Source organism: Saccharomycodes ludwigii, chromosome II (assembly GCF_020623625.1).
Source record: "Saccharomycodes ludwigii strain NBRC 1722 chromosome II, whole genome shotgun sequence".
In the NCBI taxonomy this organism is placed as follows: domain Eukaryota; kingdom Fungi; phylum Ascomycota; class Saccharomycetes; order Saccharomycodales; family Saccharomycodaceae; genus Saccharomycodes; species Saccharomycodes ludwigii.
Genome location: NC_060201.1, coordinates 2,253,464 through 2,280,135, shown reverse-complemented (window position 1 = coordinate 2,280,135; position 26,672 = coordinate 2,253,464). Strand labels below are relative to the sequence as shown.

General features: G+C 30.9%; 10 protein-coding genes and 1 non-coding gene across 11 annotated transcripts; 4 read left to right on the top strand and 7 right to left on the bottom strand.

Annotated features, from left to right (window-relative positions):
* Positions 1-388: 388 nt before the first annotated feature.
* CDC11 (septin CDC11) lies at positions 389-1,630 on the top strand (the record flags this gene model as incomplete). The annotated part of the gene is made up of 1 exon (XM_046080628.1): positions 389-1,630. One exon carries the CDS (start codon positions 389-391, stop codon positions 1,628-1,630), a length of 1,242 nt encoding a protein of 413 aa, XP_045936336.1.
* Positions 1,631-2,518: 888 nt separating this feature from the next.
* HOC1 (alpha-1,6-mannosyltransferase) lies at positions 2,519-3,793 on the bottom strand (the record flags this gene model as incomplete). The annotated part of the gene is made up of 1 exon (XM_046080629.1): positions 2,519-3,793. One exon carries the CDS (start codon positions 3,791-3,793, stop codon positions 2,519-2,521), a length of 1,275 nt encoding a protein of 424 aa, XP_045936335.1.
* A 234-nt stretch (positions 3,794-4,027) lies between these two features.
* Positions 4,028-4,594, bottom strand: MOG1 (Ran GTPase-binding protein MOG1; the record flags this gene model as incomplete). Its single annotated transcript, XM_046080630.1, has 1 exon — positions 4,028-4,594. One exon carries the CDS (start codon positions 4,592-4,594, stop codon positions 4,028-4,030), a length of 567 nt encoding a protein of 188 aa, XP_045936334.1.
* Positions 4,595-5,130: 536 nt separating this feature from the next.
* UBA1 (E1 ubiquitin-activating protein UBA1) lies at positions 5,131-8,178 on the top strand (the record flags this gene model as incomplete). Its single annotated transcript, XM_046080631.1, has 1 exon — positions 5,131-8,178. The coding sequence occupies one exon, from the start codon at positions 5,131-5,133 to the stop codon at positions 8,176-8,178; it is 3,048 nt and encodes a 1,015-aa protein (XP_045936333.1).
* Positions 8,179-8,658: 480 nt separating this feature from the next.
* RFM1 (Rfm1p) lies at positions 8,659-9,306 on the top strand (the record flags this gene model as incomplete). Its single annotated transcript, XM_046080632.1, has 1 exon — positions 8,659-9,306. One exon carries the CDS (start codon positions 8,659-8,661, stop codon positions 9,304-9,306), a length of 648 nt encoding a protein of 215 aa, XP_045936332.1.
* Positions 9,307-9,400: 94 nt separating this feature from the next.
* On the bottom strand, positions 9,401-10,741 carry ERG8 (phosphomevalonate kinase; the record flags this gene model as incomplete). Its single annotated transcript, XM_046080633.1, has 1 exon — positions 9,401-10,741. The coding sequence occupies one exon, from the start codon at positions 10,739-10,741 to the stop codon at positions 9,401-9,403; it is 1,341 nt and encodes a 446-aa protein (XP_045936331.1).
* Positions 10,742-10,965: 224 nt separating this feature from the next.
* On the bottom strand, positions 10,966-11,094 carry SCDLUD_002224. The gene is made up of 2 exons: positions 11,057-11,094; positions 10,966-11,011 (listed from the first exon to the last, which is right to left on the bottom strand). It is a non-coding gene; the product is annotated as a tRNA-Ser (tRNA).
* A 719-nt stretch (positions 11,095-11,813) lies between these two features.
* On the bottom strand, positions 11,814-18,965 carry ESC1 (Esc1p; the record flags this gene model as incomplete). The annotated part of the gene is made up of 1 exon (XM_046076867.1): positions 11,814-18,965. One exon carries the CDS (start codon positions 18,963-18,965, stop codon positions 11,814-11,816), a length of 7,152 nt encoding a protein of 2,383 aa, XP_045936330.1.
* Positions 18,966-19,720: 755 nt separating this feature from the next.
* Positions 19,721-23,200, top strand: TRS130 (transport protein particle complex II subunit TRS130; the record flags this gene model as incomplete). Its single annotated transcript, XM_046080634.1, has 1 exon — positions 19,721-23,200. One exon carries the CDS (start codon positions 19,721-19,723, stop codon positions 23,198-23,200), a length of 3,480 nt encoding a protein of 1,159 aa, XP_045936329.1.
* Positions 23,201-23,335: 135 nt separating this feature from the next.
* HEM4 (uroporphyrinogen-III synthase HEM4) lies at positions 23,336-24,106 on the bottom strand (the record flags this gene model as incomplete). Its single annotated transcript, XM_046080635.1, has 1 exon — positions 23,336-24,106. The coding sequence occupies one exon, from the start codon at positions 24,104-24,106 to the stop codon at positions 23,336-23,338; it is 771 nt and encodes a 256-aa protein (XP_045936328.1).
* Positions 24,107-24,535: 429 nt separating this feature from the next.
* On the bottom strand, positions 24,536-26,137 carry GUA1 (GMP synthase (glutamine-hydrolyzing); the record flags this gene model as incomplete). Its single annotated transcript, XM_046080636.1, has 1 exon — positions 24,536-26,137. One exon carries the CDS (start codon positions 26,135-26,137, stop codon positions 24,536-24,538), a length of 1,602 nt encoding a protein of 533 aa, XP_045936327.1.
* Positions 26,138-26,672: the final 535 nt, after the last annotated feature.

Genomic DNA, 26,672 nt, shown 5'->3' with positions numbered 1-26,672 from the left:
AAAATGAGATTATAATAACATTCAGCTTATGTTATCCGAATTAACCGCTAAAACTATTTTAACGTCGGACATAGGGCTAGGTATATATATATATATATATGTGGATTTGAACTTTAAAAAGACCAAAAGAAAAAAAAAATAAAAAAATAAAAAACACTCAAAATAATTAACCACATGAAGTTTGTTTACCGTGTTTTATTGATTTAATCAAGCCTAACTCGTAAAATCCTCCTTCCCCTTTTCATATTTTAAATCTAATTATATTATTCTTTTAAACAAGTTTAACATAAAAAGACACATACATTTCTTTAAATAAATAGAATAAAAATTAGAATAAAAATCACCTGCGGTGACTATAAATTCCTTTTCACGGCACATTTAAAACAACATGTCAAGTATTATAGAGGCTTCAGCTGCTTTAAGAAAAAGAAAACATTTAAAAAGAGGTATTAACTTCACTATAATGGTAGTCGGCCAATCTGGCTCGGGTAGATCCACCTTCATTAATACGTTATGCGGCCAACAAGTGGTTGATACCTCTACTAGTGTATTAAGGCCTAATGATAACTCAACCGCCATTGATTTACAATTAAGGCATGAAATGGTGGAACTTGAGGATGACGATGGTGTGAAAATACAATTAAATATTATTGATACACCAGGATTTGGTGATTCTCTGGATAATTCTAGTAACTTTGATATTATAAAAGATTACATTTGTCATCAGTATGATGAGATTTTATTAGAAGAAAGTCGTGTTAGAAGAAATCCTCGTTTCAAAGATGGTAGAATTCATTGTTGTTTATATTTTATTCAGCCCTCTGGGCATGGCTTAAAGGAAATTGATGTTGAATTTATGAAACAAATGGGGCCATTAGTCAACATTATACCTGTTATTTGTAAAGCTGATTCTTTAACCGTCGAAGAACTGAAATTCAACAAAAAATTAATAATGGATGATATCAATTATTACGCTTTGCCTATCTATAATTTTCCATTCGAAGAAGATGATATTAGTGATGAAGATTATCAGACCAATACATATTTACGTTCCTTACTACCATTTTCCGTTATAGGGTCAAATGATGTTTATGAATTAGACAATAAAACTATAATTCGTGGGAGAAAATATCCTTGGGGGATGTTAGATGTAGAAGATCCTAATATATCTGATTTTGTTATATTGAGAAACACTTTACTTATTTCCCACTTAAATGATTTGAAGGAATATACCCATGAAATTTTATATGAAAGATATAGAACAGAAACTTTATCGGGTGGTAATTCTAATGGTAATCATCGTAATCCATCAACATCGGATAATAAATTACATAATGATGATGCTAGTGTAACAAATGTCGAGGATATTAAGACTTTAGGTAATAATACTAGTAAATCTGTGGGAATAGAAGGTGAATCAGCCACCCGTAAAACTAGTAATGGGAAAAATGAAACATATTTGGCCAGAGAAGAACAAATTAAGTTAGAAGAAGAAAGACTAAAAGCCTTTGAAGAAAGAGTTCAACAGGAATTGAAATTAAAAAGAAAGGAATTGTTGCAAAGAGAACAAGAATTGAGAGAAATAGAAGAAAGGTTAGAAAATGAATCCTCGGTAAAACAGGATCATTGAATTTCCCCCCTTATATTATTTGATTACTTTTTATATATTATTAATTATTTTAAATATCTATTACAAAGCACTATTGCAATCTCTCTTTTCTTTGTGTTCTCAAAAATATTACTTAAGAGTTGGGCAACTATATTGTCAATTTGGTTTAATTTTGATAGCTAAAAAGTTATTGAAAAGGGGAAAAAAAAAAAAGATAGTAATAATAATAAAGAAAAAGCCCTAATCTAACAGTTTTGAATTAATCACGTAAAAAATTTGTGTATATTATGTTTTTTATCGAGTTCAAATTTTTTTTTTTTTTTTTTTTTTAAATTCCAAAATTTACACTTGTCTCGAAATATAAAAATTGTAAACTTAAAGTTTATAACAACAAAAAAAAATTATTCTTCTTCTTTCTCTTTTAGTCCTTTTGGTGTGAATCTTTACTGAATATCGTATTGAAATAGTTAACATTTTCAAAACATGACAATAATTAGTTAAGATAAATGTACACTAAACAAAATGAAAACACAACAAAGAATGGAGACAGAGAGGAAACCCAAATTAAGAATATTTTATTCTGTCGAATAAATTCTAAAATTGATGTAATTTTTTTTCTGTCTCATTCTCTTTCTAAATAAACTTAAAAAAAGAGCAAAAAAAAAAAAAAAAAAAAAAAAAAAAGTTAATCAAAATTTAGGATAAGTTAAAATGATGATTTTATTATAGATAGGGACAACTGATAGTATACATAATATATATATATATATATATATATCTATTTGAAGAGATCTATCTTTGCCAAGTTTTAGTAGAGCTTTTGGCACTTATCTGACCTTAATGTTATTTCTAATTTTGATTGTTGGTAAACTTTTTTTTTTTTCTTATTCTTTCAGTAGAAGAGATAAACTATCCCTGGACTCTTGGCGCTGCTTTCCAGGATTTCATTCCGTCATGTTGGACAAAGTATAATGCTTTGTTTGGATCCTCTACATCGACAATTTCAGGTGCGTTGAAAGAGAATTGAGGAAAAACTAGAACATCACCAATTAACTTAGGTACCTTTAATTTGTGGAAATCCTTCCAGGTAACTTTGTAAAAAATATCACTTTGAACATAATCATTGAAATATGTCATAATGACATCAGTAAATAAACCAGAGCCTGTCCAACTCATAATATTCAAATCGTTCCTTAAATTGACTTTCAAATCACCTTCTTTTTTACGGCTTGTTGTGATTTCTACAATTTTAACAATAACTTCTCTTATAATCGGATGCTTCGGTTTACATTGAATTACATATGATCCAAACTGCAACCTTCTCAAGTATTTATTTTTCCAATCTGGTTTTAAAGCATCCATTTCAATACCCACAACCAAACCAACCTCACGCGGGGAAACATTCTCTGGGATCCAGTTAGGAACAGGTTGTATTGGATTAGAATCCATATCAGCAAAAACACCACCACGAACGAATAAAATCAAAAATTTAAAAAAATCAGCCTTTAACATGGGCGAGGGTAAAGAGTTATAAGTATCTACGACTTCCGGAATAGAATTATAAAAATATTGAACTAACGCTGTAGCAGTATCATCGTTGATAATCTCATGGACGAACCCGGGATTCTTATCACCCCATGATCTTTCATATGCTCTTAAATTTTCATCTAGCCTTTCATCTGCATCAGAATAAGGCCAAGTTTGCCAAATAAAAGCGGGAAATTTTTGGGTGGATTCGTAATCATAAACCCAACTTAATTTTTCTCTAATACTGGCAGTCGCAGGTGGCTGTTTTAAATCATGTATTTTTTTTTCTAAAATTGTTCTTTGTCTATCAAAATGCTTCATTTGTTCGTCATTTTTCCGTTTTAATTCTTGAGTTAGCTTTTCAAACTGTTGTAAAAGTTCCTGATCTTGTTCTTGCTTTGAGGCAGCTGTATTTATGGTTTGTGCTATTTCTTTTGGTAAATTTTGTAAAAGAGTTTGCAAATCCGTTGGTGTACCAGACGTTGCGTAACGGAATATTAAAAATAAAAAAATTACTAATGGTAGGATGATGAATATAGCAAATTTTCTAACATTAAACCCTCTTTTACTAACTCTAACCAAATTATTGCGTGAAGAGCTAGTAGGGGAGGAAGATGATGTAGTGATATGAGTAGTACGATGACCTTTAATTCCCATGCTCGTTGGTTATCCTTTTTTCTTCTTTCTTCTTTTAATTCTTAACTGAAATATGAAAAAAAAAAAATATTCAAAGCGTAAAAAAAGAAAAAATATATGTATATATATCGTATGTGAAGGAAAATAAACTACACGAAAAATAAAAAGAAAAAAAAAAAAAAAAAAAAAAAAAAAACGTTCGATAAAACGAACTTTTCATAGAAATATAAATAGAAAATGTCACTTTTCACGAACTTATGCAAAAAGAGATGGGTCAACTAATTGGAATGATTTGATGATCTTATTGGTTAATATATCATATGCTGAATCAGTGTATTGCAGTTCAGGCACATTAATAGATATTAAAACATCCGTATCGTATGCACTTAATCGGATTATACCTACACATATATTCAATAAATGTGCTTCTGATTTCTTACCCCATTTCAAACTGGTTTCTCTTATAATAGCTGAAAACGCTTTACATTTATCATCAGTGTTGGATTCTATTTCATCAGTTTTAATAATTTCATAACCACCAACAGTTTGATTGATTTCACTTATTTCATTTAAATGAATTTTCAAAGCTTCAAAATCAGAATCGGCTTTTACCCTTTGTAACAAATCTATTATGATACTTTCTTGGCTTCCTAATCCGTCGCAATATTTGTTGTCTTTAATCTCTTGTTCTGTTCTACTATTTACATAAACTTCTTGATTATCTGGTATTTCCCTTAGCATTGAAACATCCATAAAGCCAGGTGGCAAATCAATCTTTATAGCGCCACCATATAGATCTGTACTTACTAAATTTGCACTCATTTGTCTCGGTGAACTTATACTTATATGTGCAAATATGATTTATTTCATATAGTTGCTTAGGTATTTATTATTGTAAACATTAAAGGGGAGAGAGAGAGAGAGAGATGCTATAATTACCCAGTGCAAAAGTTTAATATTACATGACCGGGTAACATATGGGTTTACGTATACGTACATCTTTAAATTAACACCTTTTTTTTTTTTTTTTTTTGTACGCGGCAATTGTTATTAATAATTACTGCTACTAATTATAAAAATTAAAGTGGCCACAGCACACCCCTCCTAACAATTTATTTTTGTAACCATTTAAAAAAGAAAAAAAAAATTTTTTTTTTTCCCCCCTTATAAACCCCTTCCTCCTTTTTCCTGTTTTGTTTATTTGTTTATTTGATTATACAACACAGCGGCTCTTATTACAAATTTTCAATAATTTACGCTCAGTAATAACAATTCTGATAATCAAAAAAGAAAGAAGGAAATCGTATTATAAACAAATAATAGTAAATAACAATAATAATACCATACACAAGCAAACCATGAGCTCTACTAGTAACAAGAAAGAGGAGATCGATGAAAGTTTATACTCCCGTCAACTTTACGTATTGGGTAAAGAAGCTATGTTAAAAATGCAAAATTCAAATGTTTTGATCATTGGTTTAAAAGGATTAGGCGTTGAAATTGCAAAGAATGTAGCTTTAGCTGGGGTCAAGTCTTTATCTTTGTATGATCCTGAAAAATGTACTTTGCAAGACTTGTCTAGTCAGTTTTTTTTACATCAAAATGACTTGGGTGAAAGAAGAGATGTTGCAACTAGTAGCAAATTAGCTGAATTAAACTCTTATGTTCCAGTCAAAATCGAATGTAATATTTCTGATTTTGAAAATTTAGCCAAGTATCAAGTTATTGTGGTTACTGATTTGTTGTCTTTGGATGAAAAAGTGGCTCTTGATGATTTCTGTCATTTGCACAATATTAACTTTATATCAACAGAAACTAAAGGGTTATTCGGTAGCGTTTTCATAGACTTTGGTAAAGAATTTACTGTATTTGACGTTAATGGCGAAGAACCCCAAGTTGGCATGATCAGCGATATTGAAAAAGATGGCGTTGTAACCACTTTAGATGGTTCCAGACATAATTTAGAAGATGGCGACTACGTTAAATTTTCTGAAGTTGAAGGTTTAAATCATTTCAATTATGACCAAACCAGTAACACAATTTATAAAATCCAAGTATTGGGCCCATTTGCATTTAAATTAGTCGATGTGAAACTGGATGGAACTTATGTTAGTGGTGGTATTTTTACTCAGGTTAAAATGCCAACTAAATTATCATTTAAACCATTGAAAGAAGCTTTAAAAGAACCAGAGTTTGTATATTCAGATTTTTCCAAGTTTGCTACGCCTTCACAATTACATTTGGGGTTTCAAGCCTTGGATATTTTTAAGACTAACCACATAAATGGTGAATTACCAAGACCAATGAATGATGAAGATGCTAAAAAAGTGTTAGAAATTGTTTCGAAATTGAACCCAGACGAAGAAATAAATGAAAAACTGATCAAGGAACTATCTTATCAAGCTAGAGGTGACATTCCAAGTGTTAACGCTTTTATTGGTGGGTTAGTTGCTCAAGAAGTTCTAAAGGCCTGTTCTGGCAAGTTTACGCCAATCAAACAATTCATGTATTTCGACTCTTTGGAATCTTTGCCCGAGCAGAAAGAAAAATATCCAAGAACAGAGGAGACTACAAAACCATTGAACACTCGTTATGACAACCAAATTGCCGTTTTTGGTGTTGATTTTCAAAGGGCTATTGCAAACTTAAAAGTTTTCTTAGTCGGTGCAGGTGCCATTGGATGTGAAATGCTGAAAAATTGGGCATTGATTGGTTTAGGTTCTGGTCCAAATGGTAGTATCTTTATTACTGACAATGACTCCATCGAAAAATCAAATTTGAATCGTCAATTTTTATTCAGACCAAAGGATGTTGGAAAAAATAAGTCGGAAGTCGCTTCTCATGCTGTCTCCGTTATGAACCCAGATTTAAAGGGTAAAATTCAAACCAGCATAGAAAAAGTTGGTGCTGACACTGAAAATATTTTTGATGATGATTTCTGGCAAAACTTAGACTTTGTTACTAATGCCTTGGATAATGTTGAGGCTCGTTCATATGTCGATCGTAGGTGTGTTTTTTTTAAGAAGCCTTTACTAGAATCCGGTACTTTGGGTACTAAGGGTAACACACAAGTTATTATTCCCAATTTAACGGAATCGTACTCTTCCTCTAGAGATCCACCGGAAAAATCTATTCCATTGTGTACTTTGCGTTCATTCCCAAACAAAATTGATCACACAATTGCTTGGGCTAAATCATTATTTCAAGGCTATTTCACTGAGGCACCCGAAAATGTTAATATGTATTTATCTGAGCCTGACTTTGTTGAAAATACATTAAGACAAGCCGGCGATGTAAAGGGCATTTTAGAATCTATTGTTGAATCCTTGGGTAATAGACCTTACAATTTCGAAGATTGTATTAAATGGGCTAGATTAGAATTTGAAAAAAAGTTTAATCACGATATTCAACAATTATTGTATAATTTCCCTAAAGATGCTAAAACATCAACTGGTGCTCCATTTTGGTCTGGTGCAAAGAGAGCACCCACTCCATTAATATTTGATATTAATAATCCTGATCACTTTCATTTTATTGTCGCTGGTGCTAATTTAAGATCGTTCAACTACGGCTTAAATGGTGACAGTGGATTACCGAACGTTGAGTTTTATAAATCAGTTATTGATAAACTGGATATTCCTGCTTTTACCCCAAAGAAAAATGTTAAAATACAAGCAAGTGATGATGACCCAGTTGAAAACAATACTGATGATAGAGATGAATTGGATGTTCTAATACAACAATTGCCCGATCCAAAATCTTTATCAGGTTTCAAATTGACACCAGTTGAATTTGAAAAAGACGACGATACAAATCATCATATTGAATTCATCACCGCTGCCTCCAATGACAGAGCTTTAAATTACAATATTGAAACTGCTGATCGTCAAAAGACAAAGTTTATAGCTGGTCGTATTATCCCAGCTATTGCTACCACAACTGCTTTGGTTGCTGGGCTAGTTGTTCTGGAATTATACAAAATTGTCGACCAAAGAACTGACATTGAAAGCTATAAAAATGGGTTTGTTAATTTGGCATTACCATTTTTTGGGTTTTCAGAGCCAATTAAGTCACCAAAGGCTAAGTATAACAATACAGAATATGATAAAATTTGGGATAGATTTGATATTAAAGGTGATGTTACTTTGAAGCAACTTCTTGATTATTTTGAAGAAAAACACGGGTTAACTATTAGTATGTTATCCTATGGTGTTTCTTTATTGTATGCTTCATTTTTCCCACCCAAGAAATTGAAAGATAGAATGAATTTACCTATAACTCAAGTAGTTAAGTTAGTTACCAAAAAAGAAGTTCCTTCGCATACAAGGACTATGCTACTAGAAATTTGTTGTGATGATAAAAAGGGTGAGGACGTAGAAGTTCCATATATTACAGTTCATTTATAGTCATATTGTTTAACTTGTATCAACTAAAGTTTCTTTTTTATCTTATTATTATTATTATTATTATTTTTTTTTTCCTTTTTTTTTTTTTCCTTTCTTGGTTTTAAATGTTTCAATCCATTTATGTACAGTTCTTTTCTGTGTGACAGAAAAAAGAAGGAAAGAAAAAAAAAAAAAAAAAAAAAAAAAAAAAAAGGAAAAAAAAAAAACTTTTTGAAATAACGTTAAGCTTATCCTTTTTTTTTTTTTTCCCTTTTTAGTATACTTTGCAATGGGGTATAAAAGCAGTCATTTGTCCACATAAATGATAGTTCATTAGTTCTTTTACAGGTATGTATGATGAATTAAACAAAGAAAAAAAAAAAAAAAAAAAAAAAAAAAACTTCTTAACTAGATTACCCCAAAATGACGCAACTAAACTTGGAAACCATCCAACTAAAAGTAGACCAAAATGTGTCTAAAAAAAAAAAAATTTACAAAGAAATGAAAGATATTCAAGATAACTTACATTCTTTAGAATTTGAATCTTATTATGAGTATTTTTTAATAAACACTTTTCAAAAAGGATTTAGTAAAAGTGGATGCGTCGATGCTGAAGAACTTAAAAGAAGAGACCACGGTATTTATTATCAAAAAATTCAGATGAACAACATTGAAGATGAAAATGACACATCGGAGAACACTCGTAATTTTGGTGGCAGTTACCAAGGCTCTTCGTCAAATAAAAATAACTCGAAATCACTGTCTAAACCCGTTACTATTAGGAGATCATCTAGACTCTCAAAAAAAGAGAAAGAAAAGGAAATTCTAAAACGGACAAGCGATAATAAGAATCTAAATAATAAAAAATTTAAGTCAGCCAAGGTAGGAAAGCCTATCCCACAAAGCTCAACCAATAAGAAAACCGATGATATCGATAATAAAATAGTTATTTGTGATTTATTGGAAGCTTTGGTGGAAAAAATACCCACACCCTCGAGACGTTCTGATTGGGTATTAAGTCCTAAAAATAAATACGTTCCAGAAAAAAATACACCTATTAAACCTAAAAACGACAATTTGGTGAAAATATATCAGTTGACATCAAACCCTAAGATACAAAACATACTTAAAAAGTACAAAAAAAACTGAAAAGTAATCAAGAACCAACAATATACTTTATAAATAATTGTATATATACATATATATGTGGGTATGGCTGTGTGTTCTCCCGCTTTTAATCTATTTAGTTAAAATTTATATAGTGAGTAGGACACTCTTCAACAATACCATAATCTTCTTGGTGTAAATCTAACCATGAAACTCTTTCAAATTTTTTGTTATTTTTGGTTTCTTCTTGAATATCACACTTTTCAGTAGTTATTAACGCAATAGCATCGTAACCCCCAGCCCCTGGAACCAACCCCGTTAAAACACCGTTTAAAGCAATGGAATTATCCAACAATGTAGTTTGGACATCTGGTTCTATATCAGCACCGCTTTTTTTTGTTATGTACTTGAAGTTTGAACGTATTTGGTTGACTGCTTTTTGTACGGATAGTAAAGAACTATCAAGGGAAGTAATAGCCTCTTTATTGTCCAATGCAGCAAGGATTTTATCATATTTGTCTGGATTTATTGCAGCCAATTCATTCAAATCTTCCAAACTCTTAATAAACGCCATATTACCCTCGTTTATTTTGGTATAAATCTCCAAACTCTCTGGCAAATTTTTGTTATACCATTGCTTAACTCGAGAAACTAACTTCACAGTTTCAGAACCATTATTTACATCACCCATTATCAACCTTAATCCTTTAGGTAACTTGACATTTTCACTTTTATAGCCCCAATATTTGCTGTCGATTAATTTTTGCAATTTTCTTTTATATTCTAATGAATCATACTTTGGTAAATCATTGATAAGTTCTGGCTGAAACCTTCTGTAAATAATAGAACCAAATGTGGCAGCAGCAACATCAAATCCACTACCCACCTTACCTTGCGCTTGACAATGAGATACCTGGGATAAATTATGAATAATTTTCAAAAAAGGTTCTAATTGGAATTGCTCAATAAAGCATGAAACCAAGGCGGTAGTTAAAACAGTAACTAAGCCAGCAGAAGAACCTAATCCGGTTTTGGGAACTTTGGTAACAGTTTCGGAATGGTAATGAAATTGTTTATAGGAATTCATTTTCAAAACGCTTTTTTCTTGGGAATGATACCCTGAATCAGAAAATATTTCAATAGAAATTTTATAACTTTTGTTAACACCAAAATAATTCAAAACATTAAATAATGTTTTTTCAATGAAAGGGTTTTGTAATCCATTAATTTCTTTAATTGTGTAGTTATTGTGTTCATTTTTGTCCACTTTAAAAGCCCATTGATCATTATTAAATTGAACACTTTTTACGTTTATCATTGTAGAAGTATTTGGATCTGTGGTTTCTTCAAAAGAAACTACTGAATGCATTCGTGAAGATAATGCCACGACATATGCTTCATATTTTGAATCCAACACCAAATAACCACCTGCTAATAAAGCCTTACCTGGTGCACTGAAAGCTCTCTTAACAACCATTTTTTTTTGTCTTTGTCTTTGTCTTTTTCTTTTCTTTTTTTTTTTTTTTTCTTTTTTTTTCTTTTTTTTTCTTAAATTTCTTCAATTTTTGCTTTTATATTTTTTCAAATATAAAAAGTTAAACGAATCCTTTATAAATCATACTAATAATTAAATTAAAATTAAAAGTAAAATATGAAAAATATAAAAAAATTAACATCCTCTGGATGCATATTAAAAATATGCGACAACTGCAGGACTCGAACCTGCGCGGGCAGAGCCCAAAAGATATTTAGATCCTCCATAACGTCTCAAAATGACTCCACAAGGGAAATAATTCTAATCTTTCGCCTTAACCACTCGGCCAAGTTGCCCAAAAACCTGACGGTGATACAAGCGTTACTTAGTACTACTCGTAGTAATCACGGGTTCGGATCTCTGGTAATTAATTTGTTGTTTTACTTAGGTTTCACATATAATAAAGATTATTTAAAACTATAAATCAATCATGAAAAGTATCTTTCTGGATATCCTTTTTATACTTTTCTCAATTGTTTTTAATCTTATTCTTATTTCTTTATTTACATACATTTGCCTATAATTAAGAATTTAGTTATTAATTGCGTTTTCATTCTACCTAGGTCTTTCATAAGCCATTAGTTATTTATGTAGTGGAAAAGCGTGAAAAAATCTAGCTTCTACAACTCGCATTATGTTTATTTTTCAATAAACAATATTTTTCATTCTCTAAAAACGTTGTAATATCTAGCAGAATGAAATATAAAAACCTAAACATAAATAAACATAGTAAAAAAAAAAAGTAAACAATTACAAAAATTAAACACTAAAGAATAGAGAATAAACTTCAATATTGTAGTGTCAAACTCACTGAGCACTAGAATCTTTCAAATTAGCAAGTAATACTTGCAAACCACCCATTTATATATGAAAATTAACAATATAATTATTTTAAAATTCTTTTCAATGGTTTTTTGAAGACAAATACAATTTTTTTTTTTTCGTATTACGAATAAATTATACTACTTATAGATTAGATATGCTTACACAACATATTGACCCTTAAAAATTATCATTATTTTTTTTTATTTTTTTTGGATAAGGTACTTTTCCTCAATCTTTTAGCAATTGGTGCATCAGTATTTTTTGGGTTTTTTCTTTTGCGCGAAAGACCAACTTTTTTTGTCTTTTTAGTTGGATTGGATGTCTTATTAGGATTGATATTAGCGACAGAGTTGGCTATATTTCTATCATTATCGCCATTTATTTTGTTGCTATTCATTTTACCCCTTCTCTTCTTTTTACCTCCACGACTCACTTTCATTCTTTTTTCTGTTTTTGGGACACCAATATCTCTACCATTATAATTATCTGCCTCCTTCAAGTCAGTCACTTTTACTGATATAGTTTCTGGTTTCACACATACTGCTTCATTTTCATCTGTAACAGGTATTTTGATGCCTTTGTGTTCATCATCAATTTTTTTAGTAGCAACAGGTTCATTGGGGCTTTTACTTAATTTTCTCTTGAATGTGTTCGTATCAAATTTTATTCTTTTAGAGTTACTTTGATTTTTAAAGTCTTTTTCAATTCCACTGATATCTTGTTCATCCTCCAATTGTTTTTCAGTTTCACCCAGACTATTTTCGTTTTCAACCGGAGTATTCTCAACAATATATAATTCTTCTGTGTTTTCCAAGTGTTTTTCACTTTCATTTATGTCAACCACATTAGTATTAGGCTCTTCATTCTGGTCTATATGCTCTTCAATTCCACTGATATCTTGTTCATCCTCCAATTGTTTTTCAGTTTCACCCAGACTGTTTTCGTTTTCAACCGGAGTGTTCTCAACAATATATGGTTCTTCTGTGTTTTCCAAGTGTTTTTCACTTTCATTTATGTCAACCACTTTAGTATTACGCTCTTCATTCTGGTCTATATGCTCTTCAATTCCACTAATGTCTTGTTTATCCTCCAATTGTTTTTCAGTTTCACCCAGACTATTTTCGTTTTCAACCGGAGTATTCTCAACAATATATAATTCTTCTGTGTTTTCCAAGTGTCTTTCACTTTCATTTATGTCAACCACATTAGTATTACGCTCTTCATTCTGGTCTATATGCTCTTCAGGGTTTTTAATTTCTGTTTTATGCCCCTCTAAATATTCTTCTGTCTCTCTTGTCCCTTCTTTGTTTTCTTCTAGCTCTAATGCACGCTCATTCGCTAATTGTTGTCCCTCTTTTAGAGAATCACTATTAAAAGCATTTTTTATTTCGTTATAAATGGACATTGGCATATTTTTAGTGACCTGATTTTGACTATTAACCAAGTCTCCATCGAAACCGTTAATTACTAGGTCTTTTTTGCTCTCGTCCACAATAGAAGATAATACAGAATGCTCAGATAAAAAAGGCAATTCATAGAAATTTGGAACTTGTACAATTCCCTCTTCTTTATTTTCATTATTCAATTCTTCTTTGTTTGGTTCACACTGTGTGCTATGAAAAGATATATCCTGGTCCAAGCTATCCGATACATCTGAGTTTGTTCCGTCAAATTTGATGTATTCATTACTAGTTTTTCCAAAAGCAATAGCTGCATTGTTTTTGTTTACATTTTTAGCACCTTCCTTATTTATTTCAGCGTACATACCCGCATCCAATTCATTAGTTTTATTAATGTGTTTTGTACTTGAATATTTGTTATCAGCTATATTATAATCACTAAAATTATTTTTTCTTACATTAGGTGGTTTATTTTTACCCTTTAATTCCTTAGCAATTCTATTCAAATGAATTTCCTCCTCGCTACTCGACAAATCAGACGTCCAATTCCTTTCATTTTTCTCAGTAAAATCCATCTTGACATTGGGCGTTGGATGATCCCCTTTATTATGAACAGTTCCAGTAAAAGGAATTGGGGTATCTTCTCTGCTAGTACCATCTCCACTATCCAATAAATTAACAAATTCATTAGCTGTCGAGCCTAAAGCTCGTAAGTTATTCAACTTTTCTTTAGCGAATTTTACCGGGGAAGATATAATGTTTTTTAATAAGCTTAATTTTTTGTTAGGAGAAGAAGATTTTTTAGCAACTTCATTAAACTCCTGTTTATAAACATTCATTGATTGATATTCTTCACTATCTTTCCTCCCCTCGTTTAGTGGTAAAGTAGTATTTTTCATACTTTCCCTCTTATGTTCATCCTTGCGGGAAATAGCTGGGTTGCGGAAAGAATCTTGCAGCTGAATTTTTTCAAAAGAATTAATTGCGTTTTCGTTGTCAATAGCTAAATCATGTTTTCCCAAATGGCCATTTTCGGGGAGAACACTACCCCCATTGTCAGCTTCTATAATGGGTCTTAGTTCATTATCATTTGTTTCAAACGCGCCTTTTACAGGCAGTTCATTAACTTCCATTTTATTGGAATCAACAAACAACTTAGGATCCAAATCTACCGAACTCCTGTTATCGTTGCGCCAATTCTTTCCATATACTTCGTTCCCATTTAAGCTTTCTAATGGTGTAGTATATTTGTCAAGAGAAACAGAAGATTCTAGTCCAGAGTTAACAGTAAAGTTTCCACCAAAATTTATGTTCTGCAGCGCAACTTTCGGTAATTCCAATGAATCATCCTTTAGCACCGGAGTAGGAGCATTTGAGATATCTTCCATTTCAATATCACTATCAGTTAAATTCACCACAGTAGACAAACTTTTAGTTATTGCGGGTAGATCGGATTTCAAACAAAATGCTTTGACATCTTCAGATAGCAAGTTTTTATTTTTACCGGGCGAAACTTTTGTTCTTTCATCAGCAATATTTGACAATTTTGAGGTAAAAAGAGCTTTTTCCCTTGCCTCATTATTTAAATAAGGGTCGACATCATTGTCATTAGTTGTCTGTTGTGATTTTAAAGTAATTTTTTCCACATTGGATTTCTCTATATCCATATTATTAGGAAATACTCCTTTTTTTTGTGTTTGAGCGGCGAAATCCTTATTATGAGGATTGAAGGTATTGTCTGTATTACTGGAAAGTTGTTGATCTTGGATTTGGAATGCACAGTTACCCTCATTCTTTTTTTCGGATTCAGGTATAGCTGATATTTCTCTAGCATCATAATTGTTCAATATTCTGTTTTCTATTGGCTGTTCAATTTTATTTCCAGCTTGGTAAGATTCATCTGCTGAACACAAGGCCAAATCCCTTGAAGTATCTTTACTTTGAAGTTCCCTCAATGATTTATCTTCAGGTTCGTCTTTTTTATCATCATTACCATAAACCAAAGTTACCGGCACCTTTTCAACTGGGTTCACAATTTCATCTTTAACTAATATTTTTTCAGTTCCAGGAATAGTAACATGATGCGATTCACACTCACAGTTTTTTTCATCAAGGTTAACAATCGAAGCATTGGAAAGACTATTGTCGCTATTATTATTCCCACTTATAATGTGGCTACTGTCCCGTTTCTTGGTGTCTTTGGCCATTAAAATATGTTCTGGTTCCGAATTTGCAGATAAATCAAAGGCATCCCCCTCACCAATTTCAGTATCATGGTCCATAGGGGCCTTTGAACTGTTGCCAAATAAAGTTATTTCTTTATTAACACCAATTATATTCCTTGCTGTGGTATTTTTTGTCCCAGAAGCTTTTAAACTTTCCTTCAAGTTAGGTTCTACAAAATGATTGTTGGGATTCTGTATGGATTCTTCCTTTTTGTTGGTTAAAGTTAAACTGTTAGTAAGAATAGGCTTGGAATTATTTGAATAAATAGCATCTATATCATTATTATTATTATTATTATTCAGACATGCTCCACTTTTCTGTTTTTCATTCTGTGGCTTGACACGCTTCTCTTTGTGTATTTTGTCTAAAACTGCCATTAATCGTTTTTCGGGCCCGCTCATTAATTTGGCGTTATTAAATGGATCTGTAAGGAAAGGAGACACATAGTCAGGGTCTAATTTAATCTCTGTTTTGAAAGTAAAAGGGTTTGCTTGAAAAGGAGAAACATATTTATCCAAGTTGGAATTGGAGTCTTGCGCGTTTATATCTTTTTTTTGTTCTCCTTCATCTGATACACTACTATATTCTGACCCATATACTAAATTAAATTTTGGTTTATTTTGAATAAAAGAAAAGTATTCAGTGTTATCTTTAATTTTGGAAATGTCAGCTGAGTCTTCACCATAACTGGCTGGTTTGCTGGAATACATGATTTTGTCATTAATCTTATTGTTTTCCACAAAATTCTCATTAATACATGCTTTACTAGTGTTGTTAGTTGGGTTTCTATTTACTACTATGGAAGTGTCCCCACTTAAACTTTCATCAATAGGCTGATTTTCCTGATTTGGACCAATACCTTCGGTCGTTTTATCAAAAGATATTTGAGCAGTATGAAGAAATTCCTCATCAGAAGAATCACTTAACTCAATCGAATTAAAATGCCTTTTATTGTGGGAAGCAATATCATTTAGATCTGATACTTTTTGTTCTGCATTATCTGTCCCTTCTTTGAATGCCAAGTTTCGGAAAATATCATCTCCCACCACTACATTTTCCTTATGCTCCGTAAAAGTCATGTTTTGTTCCACATAAGAGGAATTACTATGATTTTTTGATTTTCCATTTGTTGGATGAGTCATTAATTGTTCGTATTGTTCTGGTTTTGAATAATTTTCATTTTCGTTTCCCTCGTCTTCATTATTATGTCCTTTTTCTTTAAGTGTATGTTCGTGACATTCACGGTTCCGAGGACCATCATAACCGCTTTCCTTTCCTGGTTGCGTTTGTTGTTCCTGATAAGCAGTGTGATATTCTGGTTCTAGACTATGTTTTTCTTCTATCAGTTCTTGATTTTGTTGCATATCCTTTTTCTTTGCCTCTTGGGTTTCGTTTCCATATTCAATTTCTTCGAAATTTTTGACTTGGTCCTGATCACCTACTTGACTTTGGTGATTAACGAAATCTTGAAAATTTCTGAAAATAGGCAATTTCATGTTCAATAAAACATTAGATGCAAGCCTTTCTGCTTTAGAGTATAAATTACCTTTTTCAAAATTTTCTTTATTGCTAATAATGTCCTCAGGTGTATGGCTCACAGAAGGTTCTTCACCGCTATCTCTATCATCAATGTTTTCGTTATTATCATCTTCATTATTAGTACTACAAGTATTATCTTCCGGAAAATGGGATAGCTCATTTGATAAATGTTGTTTCCGTTCTTCATTTTCTTCAGATTCACTACCTGCAGATGATTCTGTATATGAATTTTTTTCATCTTCGTAATGAGAACCTATGTCACTTTCTAGCATTTTCTTAAATTCGGGACCTTTATGAATAATTTCATTCAATGCATTATTGTCTGTATTAATATTTTCGTGAATACTAGGTTCGTTTGATTCGCTGCTGTTATCTGCAATTTCATACACTTCATTAAAAGTAGAAGATGACTGGTTGCTCTCATTATTTATTTTGTTTTCTCCTATTTGTCTATTGTTGATAATGTTTTCGTCAGATAGCGTTATTTTTTCCTCTGAATCTAATGTAGTTTCTCTATCCGAAACCATGGAAGCTTCACTTTCATCTCTTTCAGGGCGTAATCCAGACTGTTGCTGTTGAAACATATGAGAAGGCGATTTAGAAGAATAATTGAAAGGTGGTGTCCGAGACTCAGATTTGCACTCTTCATCATTTTCAGCAGTGTCTTCCTTATTATAATCGTATTTTCCTTCACTTATTTCATTTGAAAAAGAGCCAGAATCAATATTTTGAACGGATTCGTCACTTCCAAATTCTTTTTCTTCCAACTGTAACCTTTCATAATCGGCTTGTCCTCTTTCACCATGTATATTAAATTGGCTACGTTCTACAGTGTTATCAACAGGTTGTGGAGATTCATCAGAATTATATTCTCCATCATCGGAAGGCTCCTTAGAAAATGAATTAAGCTCAAATGCATTATACTCATTGAGGGCTGCGTGTGCTATTTTAAATGTAGTTTCATAAGATTCATCCTTGTTATGATTAATACTTGACTGTTCCCGATGTTTCCAATCCATAAATTTGTCCTTCGAATCTTCGAAAGTGTGTTTATAATCTTGTTCATGTGTTAAATCTTTTTGTTCATCAAATTTATGATAAGAATCTAGTTGTTCATGCTCAGAACTTATTACACTGTGTCGCCTAGGATTTTTTTGCTTTTGATCAACTTTCATGCTGAAATTGTCTGACACAAATCCAGAACTTTCCTCACTTGAATAACTATATGAACTTCCGCTGACACTATTTTCCGAGTTTTCATTATTATCACGACACGTTTGTATTTGAAACTGTTTATTTTCTTTTTCTGTTTCATCTTCATTTTCATTTTCATTTTCATTTTCATTTTCATCTTCATTTTCATTTTCATTTTCTTCTTCTTCTTCAGTACTAGAAAGAATGACAAGGGATTCATCTTTTTCTTTTTCCTTTTCTTTTAGCTCTTGATTTGTATCAGTTCCTATCGCTCTATTATCGAGCATTTCTTCGTCATTTCCCAATCCCTTATTATGATATCCATGATAAAATGTATTTGAAATCGGTGTGGCATGAGACGAACGTTCAAAAAGGTCATCAATGGAATTATTTTCTAAATTATTTTCTGAAGTATTTTCTGAAGCATTTTCAAGAAGCTGTGCTGCCCCTCCTTCTTTCACTAAATTATCATCATTATCCCTCTGCCCCTGGTTTTCATTGAAACAATAATAATCTTTAGCGGATTTAGTTAAAATGTTTTCTACATTTACACTTTCTAATCTACGAGAATCTTTAATATCTTGAATTTCTGCTCTGTTGATTTCATTCTCTTCTTGTATATTTTGCAATATTTTTTTACCTCTTAAAATTACAGAAGTTACCCAATTTAAAGCAGTGCTAGAATCTTTTGAGGTTAAAATACCATTTCTGGAACATACTTCATCTCCCAATCTGCCTAATTGAGATTCTGGAATATTTGATTTGCTATTGGCCTTAAAGGAAGTTGTTTTTTTCCCAATTTTAAAATCGGGAATAAGCTTGACATTTTTTAACAAAATATCAGCTGCTCCATTTTTATTACTTTCAAAGGGGGAATTATACCTTTTAAAATTTTTCCCCTCAACACTAAGAGTTAAATGACTGCCATCATTATTGTTTTTCTCATTTTTTTTGTTGTTTTTTTTTCCATTTTCTTGCTTCATTTTATAAGTGGCTAATTTTTCAGTAGGACTGTATTATATATGGTACCGTAAATTAAAAGACTATATATGGTTTGTTGATAATTTAATGTTCTTTGTGATTATTGTTTTTCTTTTTAATAACAATTTCCGCTTTTATCAAATTAAGTTTATTTACTGAGTTCCAGTATATATTGTTGACCTTAAAAGTTTCGTTTGGTAATAAAAAAAATATTTAAACTGCGTTGAAATAATTTGTTGTGTGGGTTATTACCCGGTATCGGACTGTTATTTTTCTTTTACCGGAACTTTTGTATTATGCGGTCGCTAATCTTATATATAAAATGGTCTTGTAGCAAATTTGCATTTTGTACGAAAAACATATGCCCTAACAAGCCGAAAAGCGTTAAATATTAACAAAAAGAGAAAAAGTTACCCTTAATTCAATTATTACTACGACTTACATAAAAAGTGATGTGTCATTCATACGATAACCCGGACTAATTATAAAAAATCTAGCAAAAAAAAATCTAATTTTTAATTCTAAGAAAAAAAAAAAAAAAAAAAATTATCTTGATAGTTACAATATAATTACACATCAGTGCACCAAGCTTCTTTGATTCGATAATAATATTATCCGTTTGGCGTAATACGCCTTGTTTTAACACTAATTCTAAGCAATTTTATGTTACATCCATAAAGAAACAAAAATTCTAAAAAACTTTGGGTATACGAAATCTTTATAAAGGTTTATAAAAAAAAAAAAAAAAAAAAAAATTATGTCCATTTCCCAAGGTAAAGATGTTTCCATAATAAACGAGTCTAATGTGACTCCTGACATGAAAAATATGTTCACCTATGGAAATGGTGTAATAATCAGCTATTTTGATCCTTTATCTATTTTTGATGGTGTTAAACAAGAAATTAGCAACAACTTACCCTTGAAAAATTTGCATTGGAAGCCAAGAAATACAACAAATATAACTACAATCAATGAATTAAATGTTCAGTTATTACCAGAGATTGATGTTTTGAATACCACCACAGATAAAGTTCAATCACTAAATAAAGATTCATTCTTGTTAGACAAGCCTTTTGTTAGTTATATAGTTATTAATTGTTCTTCCATTGATGAATATCGTTCTAAAATAAGACCTTTAGTTAAACAATGGCTTTCTTCAATTGAAGATAATGAAGTGGAGATTCGTTTCAAAGATGATAATGTGCTTGAAACAACCACAAAAACCATTATTAATGAGCAGCTGGCTCTTAAAGACAAAAAAAAAAGGATTAAAATACCTATTATAAGATCGATTTTACTTCTTAAATCAACAGAAGCAATTCATGATTCTAAATTGTTTAAAAGTGTTTCATTAATGGAAAAGTTTACAAAGGATTTTCCTAATACAACGACCTATGAAATACACACAGTTTACAGATCAGAAACTGATAAATACAATTATTGGATAAATTTTACGAAAGGTTTAAAACAAATGCTATTAAAAGTATTTGAAGAAAGATTGGACGTTTTAACCGAACAAATCAGATTGGATACTGATCCTGGGACAAAATTATTGTGTTACGAGACATTGTTTAAGTTGTATAAGAAATTTCACATTACTACTGAAGCGCAATCAAATTTGAATCATTTAAAAGCAACGGTTACTCAGTTGGAAAAATCTACAAATATCACTTTGGGTGACCTAGACATGAAGTTTTTTAGCAAAGAAGATGTTATAGGATTACCATTAACAAAGCTTTATAAAACCGGGTGCTTAACAAGGTTTCAGTTAAGCAAAATTGAGCTATTAAACCAATTGGCTCTTTTGGATTGCAGTTCTTATTTACAGGTTGAAAAAATGATAACTTTAAATTTAACTATCAAAGTATTTATAACTAATATTAAAGACAACTATGGCGATTCCGAAGATTTATCTTTGTTTTTATATGAGGCATGTGAGAAAATTTTAAATTTCCATTTTTTCCAACTTGATACTGCGGATGAAAACCTACAACAAATACAATGTATGCTTAACGAAATAAAGGGGGATTTATTAATGATCAAAAGGGATGCGTGGTTACGGATGGTCTATGATAATTCAGATATTAGATTATTTTTCATTCAATTTGACGCACAGCAGGTATTAAAACAACAAACTTCCAAGCACTTATTGTCTACTTTTTCCACCCATAAAGTTTTTACCAAAAATTTTATTATGCACACTACAGATATTTTATCTGCATATAAAAACAGGAGAGAAAGATTAGTGGACATATTATCCATCCAGATTGGATTTTTATATTATCAGAATAAAGAGTATAAAAAAGCTGTAGAGATTTTGAAATCATCTTATGAATATTATTTAAGTAAAGATTGGTATTTCTTAGCTGTTAGTGTTTTAGAAAAATATGCAACTAGTCTGGAACACTTGAAGGACTCGGAGAAAACCATTACAATAGAAGGTGAAGATATTCCAATACCATCTGTTTTAACTAATGGCTATTTGAATTTGGTGAGTAGAAGCTTAGATAGGGAATTATGGTGGGTAAAGTTTTTGAGTTTGAATGAAAAGGATGATTCACAACTAGTCTATTCTATCGATGAGTTATTCGCTGTGTCTGTTGATAATGACTATTATTTATCTAAACCCAATGTTTATGCCTTCGATTTAACTGTTTTTAACGATAAAGTTTTTAAAGAGGCAAATGTGTCATCCATAAAACTTCTTTTTAAAAATTCTAAAGATGAGTATTTAAAATTTTTGTTTGGAAAAGAAACCACTTTTCATTCTGGGTCAAACAAGTATGTTTTGGAGACAAAAGACATTATATTTGGTAAATTTGATTTTGTTTCATTAGAATTTTGTTTGGGAAATACGATTTTAAACAAAGAATTTTCATTCAAATCTGTAATTTTTCAGCCATTGTACAATGAGGAAAATTTTGACATATCAATTACCTCACCATCAATAACACATCTAGGGTTTAGTTCTTTAGGTATGGATTATTTCAATGAAAATAAGGGAATTTCCGATTTTCACTTAAAACTAACTGTATTGTCACCCAGTAATTTTGTGTTTGCTAATGGTAATTCATTTTTAGAGATCAACAACGATTCGTCTATAAAATTTGTGGAATATAATGGTGGAAATAATAGGGTAATTTTAAAATTATTAAAAGAAGTGAGATTTACAAAAAATGGGGAAAGTTACAGCGAGAAAAATGTGATTTTAATAAACAATAAACTCGATTTAGTAGTATCGGTTGAAGATATTTATAAAAATGATTTATTTTATTTTAACTTTTTGATAAACTCTTCAGATGATCCAATTTACCTACACAAGAGTATACTAAAGGGCGATTATTCCAAATATGATATTATTGGTAACTTGAACTTAGAAACACCATTATTACTAGATCCAAAGGATGAAGACTGCAACAATTTTTATAGGATAAAATTAAAAGATGGAGTGGCAAAGTTTGATTCCAATGACGAGTTTTTGTTAGAATTAAGTTATAACACCTTAAAGGATGTTTTGGATAAGATTGTTACAGAAAAATTTTTCAATTTGATTGAAAATCCTGAGTTATCTATGTGGAAGAATTTATGGGTTAATCAAATTTTACCTAAATTTCAATACAATAAGACCCAATTGCTTTGTAGCAATACAATAAAGTTGAGCAATTATAATCTGGAGTATTTTATGGAGTTTTTAAATAATTTAGTATCAAACAAGGAAAGAAAAACCAGTATTTTAAATGTGTATCAGAAGTTATTTGAAGGGGTTACGATTGTCAATTTTGATTCATATCTTAAGACGATTGAATTGAATAAATTATCTGTGCCTGTTACCATCTTAGAACCAAGATCTGACATATTTTTGGTGGAAATGTTACCTAAAAAAAGGCTGAATAGTTTGTGCTTGGGTAAATCCTATAAATATGATATACACATAGTTAACAAGTCTGAGGTTTGGTCATTACAAAATAACTCCATGGATAGTTACATATTTGAATTTATTATATCAAATAATAATAATAATAACGCTATCAATAATGATTGGTTAATTACGGGCTGTAAGAGATTTGCTGTTACCAAAAGGGAGTCTTTTGTATCTGTTGAATTAATTCCGGTTAAAAGAGGTTATTTAAGATATCCTCGTTTAGAAATCACTACTATTCCAAATAACAGACATGCTGGGATAATACCTGCTACTGTAGATTTTTTAAACGCTTTTGAGTATATCATTGTTGTATAACAGGGCCCATCATGTGAATGTATGAATGTATAAATAAACAAATAAACAAATAAATAAACAAACAAATAAATAAATAAATAAATAAATAAATAAATAAATAAATAAATAAATAAATAAATAAATAAATAGCAAAGCCTATAGTTTCTGCACACTTTTCACCAAAGAAGAGGCTTCAGGCTTCTCACAAACCATGTCAACATTTATGCCATTTGATATTAAATAGTCCTTTGTCGTTGGTCCAATAGTAATAACTTTAAACGCTCCATGATTTTCCTTGACAAAGGGTAATAGTTTTTTTGTACCTTGAGGGCTAAAAAAAACTACATATTTTGAATCATATATTTCTCGTTCGAAATTTTCTAGGACACCATCCAGCTCTTCTGTTTTATAAATAATAAGCTCCTTCAATTGAATCAAATCTTTATGCAATGCCAATTTTTTAGGTATAATATCTTTTCTAACTTCCCCTACAAAGAACAAAAAGTTTGAAAATTTACCACTTTTTAATGTTTTTAAATCATTTATAATAATGTCTGCTAAAACTGAACCATTTCCAGCATTGATACCGCCTTTAACATTGGTAAATCCAACTCTTTTAATGAAATCTTCTGTTGCAGGTCCTACTGTATACACTGTTTTTTTTAACAATTTTTTTTTTTGAATTTGTGACAATGATGGTATAATAGATTCTTCTAAACACTCAACAGCTCTTTGCGAGGTCAAAATTAAAGAATCTACTTGATTAAAATAATTGTCATCTGTCAACAACGTTATAGCTTCTGATGGAATATACGAATGCTTAATCAAAGGGACGAAGACTGGTTCATAATTGTATTCATTCAGATAATTACAATATGCGTCTTTAGGTCGTGTTTTATTCTTCAACAATATAACCCTTTCATGCATTTATGATTTGGTTTATAACCTTGAGTAGCTTATTGTTTTTCTCCGAGGTTTACAAGCAAATTGCATGTATGCACATTCATATATAACACGTATATGTTTTTTGTATTAAGGAAATTTTCCAAAAAAAAAAAATATAAAAAAAAAAAAAAAAAAAAAAAAAAAAAAAAAAAAAAAAAAAAAACAGAAAAAAACAAATATATGTATAACACAAAATATTATGGATAGACACTGTTTTGGGTATAAATATAACAATTATATACGTTTATAAAATGAAACTTAATTTATCAAAATGTTCCTGCCCAAAAGTAAGGAATACTATTTTTAAAAAAAGATAAACATACACATATATATATAACTACACACACATGCGTATATATAAGGACAAAAAGAAAGAGGGAAATATATATATATATATATATGTAAAACTGCTTATTCCCATTCAACGGTAGCTGGTGGTTTAGAAGTAATATCATATGTAACTCTAGCAACACCGTCAACTTCATTCACAATTCTAGAAGCAACCTTTTTTAAAAAGCCATGTTCGAAGGGGAACCAATCAGCAGTCATGAAATCAGTGGTTTCAATAGCTCTTAAAGCAATAACTTGCTCATAAGTTCTTTGGTCACCCATGACACCCACGGATTTAACTGGTAATAAACAAGCAAATGCTTGGGAAATTTTATCGTACAAACCGGCATTAACGATTTCTTCAATGTAGATGTAATCTGCCTTTCTGGCAATAGCAACTTGTTCCTTAGTAACCTCACCTAAAACACGAATTGCAATACCTGGACCTGGAAAAGGATGTCTCCAGACCAAATCATGAGGAATCCCCAGCAATTCACCCAAATGTCTAACTTCGTCTTTAAATAATTCTCTTAATGGTTCAATTAATTTCAATTTCATGTTATCTAACAAACCGCCAACGTTGTGATGTGTCTTGATAGTTTGAGATGGTCCCTTGAAGGAAATAGATTCAATAACATCAGGATATAAGGTACCTTGTAATAGAAATTCGATTTCATCGCCATCCTTTGGTTTAATTCTTTCAGCTTCTCTTTCAAAAACATGGATAAAAGTGTTTCCAATAATCTTTCTTTTTTTTTCTGGATCAGTAACACCCTTTAGTTTGGTCAAGAATTCTTCAGAAGCATCAATAACTGTTAAATTAATACCTAAACCTTCACCCAAGTTTTTTTTAACATTTTCAGCCTCATTCATTCTCAAAACACCGTTATCAACCATAATAGCATGGAATCTGTTGCCAATGGCTTCCTTCATTAGTTTAGCTGCAACGGTAGAATCAACACCGCCAGAAACTGCACCAATAACTTCAGCAGTTGGTCCAACAATAGTTCTAATTCTATTAATTTCAGTATCAATAAAGTTTTCCATAGTCCAGTTTTGACTAGCTTTACAAATGTTGATAGCAAAATTTTTTAGTAAGATTTTACCTTTTGCACTATGTGTGACTTCTGGATGAAATTGAATGCCATAGATGGGTTTAGTCTCAGAAGCAATACCACAATATGGAGAGTTATTAGAAGTAGCAATGGTCTTGAAACCTGTTGGTAAACCATTCAATTTATCACCGTGTGACATCCAAACAATGGAATTATCAACACCTTCAAACAATGGGGAAGATTTATCGACAACATGTAAAGTAGCTGGACCATATTCTCTCTTTTCACCACGAGCAACATTCTTGCCGTTAATCCAGGCTAACTCTTGCATACCGTAACAAATCCCCAATATTGGAACATCTAATTTGAAAACATCGTGGTCCACGTGTGGTGCACCTTCTGCATAGACGGAATATGGGCCACCAGAAAGGATGACACCCTTTGGTTTCCATGTTAGTTCGGAGATTTTTTGGGTACATGGTAACATCTCAGCGTAGACATTAAATTCTCTTAATCTCCTGGTGATTAGATGAGAATACTGGGAACCAAAATCTAAGACTAAAATTGTATCAAAAACTTTGGAAACTTCAGCAACGGAGGTGCTTGAGGCTGCTTTGTTTTCACTCATTATGGGTCGGTTTTTATTTCAGTTGTTTGTTTCTTGTTATTTTTGTGAAATAGACTATAGAATTTAATCTATTTGAGGTAATGAATTGAGACTAAAGAATTGAAAATAGAGCATAAGGTAAAATTTACAAATACAGGTTGTATCATCAGAAAAACAATTTTTTATTTCAATATATATATTATAAATTTTTTTTTTTTTTTTTTTTTTTTTTTGTTTTTTTCTTATCTTTTTTCAATTTGATTTAATATACATTTATACTAACTGGGTTAGAGATTTCGAACTTTTAATTTTAATTTGAAAAAAAAAAAAAAAAAAAATAAAAAAAAAAAGAAACGATTTGATTGAATGTGATATCGTATCGAGTGATGTATTTTTATTCAATTTTCCAGTTTTTTTTTTTTTTTTCTTTTTTTTTTTTTTCTTTTTTTGTTTCGGAAATGCCGTTAAAAGTTTCCATTTTGCTGAACGGCATTACCCGGAACGGAGGTGACTCCTTTACTATTATCACTATCGCTATCATTATTTTTGTAAGAAT